This window comes from Dipodomys ordii, unplaced genomic scaffold (assembly GCF_000151885.1).
Source record: "Dipodomys ordii isolate 6190 unplaced genomic scaffold, Dord_2.0 Scaffold33, whole genome shotgun sequence".
NCBI lineage: Eukaryota > Metazoa > Chordata > Mammalia > Rodentia > Heteromyidae > Dipodomys > Dipodomys ordii.
Window position 1 is genome coordinate 6,927,736 of NW_012267249.1, and position 6,854 is coordinate 6,934,589.

The window sequence follows — 6,854 nt, forward strand, 5'->3', positions numbered from 1 at the left end:
GTCTCTCCTGCCCGGGCTGGCTTTGAACCGCGATCCTCAGATCTCAGCCTCCTGAGTAGCTAGGATTACAGGCGTGAGCCACCAGCGCCCGGCTCCAACACTTTGATTTTATACTTCTAGCTTCCATAAATACTGTCAGTAAATTTTTTTAAATTTCTATGGCATTTTGTTAACAGTACTATCAAATTAATACAATATCACAGACCTAAACCTCATTTTACATTTTTTTCTTTAAAACCAGGTTGTTTAGGGTAGCTTCAAGCACTCCTCTTGTCTTGATCTTCCCGATGATCAGACTACCAGTAAATACCACCACCACAACTGGGGTGGACAAGATATTTAGAAGAATATTGTCCAATATTTTGGAGGAAGTACACTATAACCACTGTTCAGAAAATGGAATTAAATGTACTTTTTTCTTTGTTCTGGTATTTTGTAGTATTGAGGTTTGAACTCAGGTCCTTACACTTACTAGGCAAGTATTCTAAAACCTGCACCAGGAAGTGGCGCTGTGGCTCAAGTGGTAGAGCACTTGCCTTGAGCTGAAGAGCTGAGGGACAGCGCCCAAGCCAGAGTTCAAGTCCTAGGACCAACAACAACAAAAAAAAGCCACCGAATTTATAGCCGCTGGTGGCTCACGCCTGTAATCCTAGCTACTCAGGAGGCTGAGATCTGAGGATCGAGGTTCAAAGCCAGCCTGGGCAGGAGAGACTGTGAGACTCCTATCTCCAATAAACCACCAGAAAACTGGAAGTGGCGCTGTAGCTCAAGTGGTAGAGCGCTCGCCTTGAGCTGAAGAGCTGAGGAACAGTGCCCAGGCCCAGAGTTCAAGTCCCACGAACGACAAAATAAATAAATAAAACCTGCACCATACCCTAAACCTTAAATGTAAATCTACATGCATATATCCCTAAAATTAAAACTTGTAGCAGGGCACTGGTGGCTCACCCCTATAATCATAGCTATTCAGGAAAGTGAGTTCTGAGGATTGTGGTTCCAAGCCAGTCCGGGCAGAAAAGTATCTGTGAGACTCTAATCTCCAATTAATCACTCAAAAACTGGAAGTGGTGGTGTGGCTCAAGTGGTAGAGTGCTAGCCTTGAGTACAAAGAGTCTCAGGGATAGCACCCAAGTCCTGAGTTTAAGCACCATGACTGAAAGAAAAATAAACCAAAAAACTTATGCAATTAAGCTGGTAACCAGCTTAGTAGTCCAGTCCACTCAGGAGGCTCAGTTCTGAAAGCTTGAGGTTCAAAGCTAGCCCAGGGAGAAAAGTTTGAGTCCAACTAAATAAAGGAAAAACAGGCTAGAAACATGGCTCAAGTGGAAGAGTCTGGTCCAGCCATAAGTGATGAGCAAGCAAGGCAACTAATAGCATAAGACCTTGAATTCAAACCCTGGTACCAGCAACAAAAAACAAAACTGCAGTCCCATTACACAGTTTGGTAATCCAGGAATGCTATTTTATTTATTATTTATTTATTTTGTCAGTCATAGTGCCTGAACTCTAGGCCTGGGCGTTGTCCCTCAGCTCTTCAGCTCAAGGATAGTGCTCTACCACTGGAGCCATAGCGCCACTTCCAGCCTTTTCTGCTTATGTGGTGCTGAGGAATCGAACCAAGGGCCTCATGCATGCAAGACAAGCACTCTCCCACTGAGCCCCAGGAATGCTATTATTAAACTAAGTTAATAAGTAATACAAAGAAAAGGAAAAAGTTAGATTCTTTATTAGTACATTCTTTCAAAAAACAATCTTATTACTTAAATAATTTACTGTTTCTGGAATCTTCTGGATCTGTTAAATTCAAAGACTGATTTTTGACATTATATTTCTGCCATAGCAATATAAGACATCTCCCATCATAGTATCATTTTAGGCAATAGTGAGAATCCAGGAGTATTTTGTAAATCTGTTTTGAACCAGAAAGCATAGTGTATAAATAGTAATATTAAAGGCACATGGGTTAGAGCTTAAGTAGTCTACAGATGTGTGTAGCATGCTGGCAGTGGGGCTTGAACTCAAAGGCTGTACTTTTGCTTGAAACTTACGTTTGTTTTTTTTTTGGCCAGTCCTGGGCTTGAACTCAGGGCCTGGACACTGTCCCTGAGCCTCTTTATGCTCAAGGCTGGCACTCTACCACTTGTGCATGCTAAACAAGCACTACCACTAAGCCACATTCCCACCTCTTGAATGGCTTTTGGTGGTCATGGCCCTTGAACTCAAGGCCTGGGTGCTGTTCTGAGCTTCTGCACTCAAGGCTAGTGCCCTACCACTTGAACCACACAGCTCTACTTCCAGCTTTTTTTGTGTGTGTGTGGTTCACTGGAGATAGAAGTCTCAGAATTTCCTGCCCAGGCTGGCTTTGAACTATGATCCTCAAATCTCAGTTTCCTGGGTAGCTAGGATTATAAGCAAGAGCCCTGGTGTCCAGCTAAAGATTATCTTGATATTTAATTCTTAGATATCTTACTGATCCTAATCAAGTATCTATTACCCTTCAGACTTTCAGGATGTCCTACAGAAAGGACACAGTTTTCCTAATGCATGTATTTGGTTGAGTTATGAAAGAAAATGTCCTTGTGGGCAAACCAACTTTACCGGAAATTAATGCTATCTCTACCTAGAATGCTTATCTAATGTGTTCCACCCCCCCCCACACACACACATACTACTTCCCCCATCTCCCACTCCTACCTGGTCTTCTGGGATTAGAACTCAGGAATTTAGGGGTTGGGTGTTGTCTCTAAGCTTTTTCAGTTCAAGGCTAGTGCTCTACCACTTTTTTTTTTTTTGGTTGGTTGTGGGGCTTGAACTCTGGGCCTGGGCACTGTCCCTCAGCTCAAGGCAAGCGCTCTAGCACTTGAGCCACAGCGCCACTTCAGTATTCTAATGGTTTGTTGGAGATAAGAGTCTCATGGACTTTCCTGCCCAGGCTGGCTTTGAATCGAAATCCACAGATCTCAGCCTCCTAAGTAGCTAGGATTACAGGCGTGAGCCACCAGTGCCTGGCTTGCTCTACCATTTTGAGCCACAGAACCACTTCCAGTTTTCTGGTGGTTAATTGGAAATAGAGTCTCACAGACTTTCCTTCCTGGACTGGTATGAAACCTCAACACTAAGATCTCAGCCTCCTCCTGACTAACTAGGATTATGAGTATGAGCCACTGGTACCTGGCATTCAAGTGTGTGTGTGTGTGTGTGCGCGCGCGCATGTGTGTGTGTGTGTTTGTGTGTGTAATATGGAATGTTTCACAAATGTGTCATCTCTGTGTGTGTGTGTAATATGGAATGTTTCACAAATCTATGTATCATCCTTGCGCAGAGACCATGCTAATCTGTATCCTTCCCAATTTCAGTATATGTGCTGCCAAAGCAAGCACTCTGTGTTTTTTGTTGTTGTTGTTTTTGTTTTTATATCAGTCATAAGTCTTGAACTCTTGGCCTGAGCACTGTCCCTTAGCTCTTCAGCTCAAGGCTAGCACTCTACCACTTGAGCTACAGCGCCACTTCTGGTTTTCTGGTGGTTTATTGGAGATGAGAGTTTCGCAGACATTCCTGCCCGGGTTGGCTTTGAACCGCGATCCTCTGATCTCAGCCTCCTGAGTAGCTAGGATTACAGGCATGAGCCACCAGCTTATCTAATGTGTTTTGTAGAGCTTTTATTTCCAGGTCTGAGACCAGGACTACCCAACACTTTTGCTCATTGGTTAGTATTATACCAACTGCGCCATTCCTCCAACCCCTGGGTTTATTTTTCTATCGAAATAAAATATTGGTCCTGGTCCTTTTAAAATATACTGAAAGAGCCGGGCGCTGGTGGCTCACGCCTGTAATCCTAGCTACTCAGGAGGCTGAGATCTGAGGATCGCGGTTCAAAGCCAGCCCAGGCAGGAAAAACTGTGAGACTCCTATCTCCAATAAACCACCAGAAAACCGGAAGTGGTGCTGTAGCTCAAGTGGTAGAGCGCTCGCCTTGAGCTGAAGAGCTGAGGGACAGCGCCCAGGCCCAGAGTTCAAGCCCCACGACCGACAAAAAATAAAAAAAATAAAATATACTGAAAGGGGCTGGGAAGGTGGCTGAGTGGTAGAGTGCTTGCCTTGCATGCATGAGGCCCTGGGTTTGATTCCTCAGTACCAAATAAACAGAAAAAGGGGGGGGGGGAGAAGCGCAAGGGGTGGGTAGTGGGGAGAGGAAGATAGGAAGGGAGGAGAAGGGGAAACAAAGGAGGAGGCAATAATGCTTGATAAGAAATGGACTCATTACCTTGCCCATGTAATTGTAACTCCTCTGTATGGTATTTTCATAATTTAAAAAAAGAAAAAGTGGGCTGGGAAGGTGGCTCAGTGGTAGAGTGCTTGCCTTGCATGCATGAGGCCCTACGTTTAATTCCTCAGCACCATATAAGCAAAAAAAAGTTGGAAGTAGTGCTGTGACTCAAGTGGTAGAGCGCTAGCCTCAAGTTGAAGAGATGAAGGACAGAGTTTAGACCCCACAACCGACAATAAGTAAATAAACAAACAGAAAAGGCTGGAAGTGGTGCTGGGCCAAGTGGTAGGGTACTAGCCTTGAGCAAAAAACTCAGGGACAGTGCCCAGACCCTGAGTCCAAGCCCCAGGACTGGCAAAAAAAAAAAAGAAGAAGAAGAAAAGAAAAAGGAAATGAGCAATTAAATCCTTACAACAGCTAGTTAAAACTAATGTGTACAAAATCTTTAATCAATATGACTCTAACTGGCTAAAACAAGTAACTTAAAAGTAACAGATATATACACAATGAGTCTACAAAACAGACCAGAGAACAGTTGTTGTGAATGCTTCTCAAATCTTAAAACACAGTTTTAAATCAGAAGGGCTTTCAAATTATAATTAAAAGTTTCCAGTAGTTTCACAGGTATAGGTTTAATATCCTTTACCTGAAAGGTTGTGAAAAGATGTGTTTCTGATTTTGGAATTCTTTAGATTTTAGAAAATTTATGTAGATTTTACTGATTGAACATTCTTTTTTTGAAAATCTAAAATCTGAAGTGTTCCAAAGTCTAAAATCTTTTCAGCGTCAAATATTAACATTCAAAACCTTTGAGATTTCAGGCTAGGAATACTCAAGGTATACCTAAATTCAGCCTTCTCTAAGTTAAGCAGTAGCACTGCAATACACTCATACACAGGCTTGCCAAAATTCAAATAAATTTCACAAAGTTTAATAATCTAATAAAAGTCTCTCTTCATAAAGCCAAACATAATTTTGGGAATTATCTACAAAATGAAGACATTTCCAGGTATGCATATATCCCCCATTACAATATTCTATTTAAATCAAAGACTGTCACAAAAAACCTCCAGGCAGTGGTGGCTTCAGGTTCTAGGGATGAAGAACATTCATTTGGTTCAAGATAGGACAGACATGAAATGTTTTATGTTGGTTGCCTGAGGCACATCTACCTATATTGATAATTTGGTATAGCCCATGATATTACAACTATCCAAATGGCCCTTGGCAGAAAAAAGGATCCCCAACCAAAAGAAAACTGTTCTCTGGATTAAATCAAGGATATGCATAGATTTCTAAACTGTCTTTTAAGCCAGGCATGGTGGCTCCTGCCTATAATCACAGCTATGCAGGTGGCAAAGATGGAGGAAAAAGATGATCATGGTTTGAGGCTAGACTGGGCAAAAAGTTATCATGACCTCATCTCAATAAAAAACAAGCTGTCTCATGGATATTATTCCTGTATCATATACAGGTTATAAATTGAATTGCAACGGTGAGACAACCTAAGAAGCTATTGCCTAGAAGCTAGGATATCCTAGAAACATTTCTAGGATATAATTTTTATAATTAGGACTGTATGTCTAACTGGATAGTTCTAGGGCATAAACAGCATTTCTATTATTGGTAAGCTGGGAAAATTTATATGAGCTTCTCATTAATTTAATATCCATTCTCACCCAAATGTTTAGAAAAATCATTATCTAAATGTATGGAAATTCCATAAAATCAGAGGGTCTTATCACTAAATATAAGTTTCATTTGTACAAGAGCAGATCCTACATTTTCAAAATGTTCCTGTGTTCTTATGATTTATGTTTTATAGTACAGCAACACCCCCTTCACAACGACTAGTGATCATATTACCAATTTCAGTCCATGTATCTGAGTGGGGGTTATATACTTCAACTGAGTCCAAGGTAACAGGGGCCAAAAAATCATGGCTGGAAGATCGGCCTCCAGAAACATACAGAAGACCATTGACTGCCACAACACACATGCCTGCTCTAGGCACTTTCATTGAGGCAACTTCAACCCACTTTTCCTGTTAAGGGAAGAAAAAAAAAAAACGTTAGTAGGGTCACAAAATGGTAATAAAATCTCAGAAATCAGATATTCTGATTCTTCTTGCATATTTAAGTTACAAATAATCAAGTCAAATTTTTGACTGCCATGATAAATTTTTGAGTAGGTATGGACAAAGTAGTAATGTTAGAGAAAAATCATAAGGAAATATATGATTATAAATTATGAGCACGAGGTGCTCTCAACCTATATATAGACTAATGTTCTGAGAAATTAGGTCTGGGGAATACAAGAAGGTACTATACTTTTGTATAGCCTGAGAACAAAAAATGAGTTTTCCATTTTAAGAGGTCGCTTTTAAAAGAGGAAAGAAAAATATTTCCAAGTGGTAGAGTGCTCGCCTTGAGCTGAAGAGCTGAGGGACAGAGCCCAGGCTTAGAGTTTAGGCCCCACAACCGGACCCCCCCAGAAAAAAAAAAAGTGGAAAGAGGAGACTAGAGATGGAACTCAGTAGTAGGATTCCTGCTGGGTTCTATCCACAGCAGAAAGAAAGAAAGAAAGA

General features: G+C 41.3%; 1 protein-coding gene across 1 annotated transcript in view; it reads right to left on the reverse strand.

Moving 5' to 3' along the window:
• Positions 1-4,636: 4,636 nt before the first annotated feature.
• Positions 4,637-6,854, reverse strand: part of Ipp (intracisternal A particle-promoted polypeptide) — a 35,228-nt gene continuing 33,010 nt past the window's right edge. Inside the window, exon 9 of the mRNA XM_013016745.1 lies at positions 4,637-6,311. Within this exon, the coding sequence (XP_012872199.1) occupies positions 6,087-6,311 (225 nt within the window). The 3' untranslated portion in view covers positions 4,637-6,086. The remainder of the gene's footprint in view (positions 6,312-6,854) is intronic.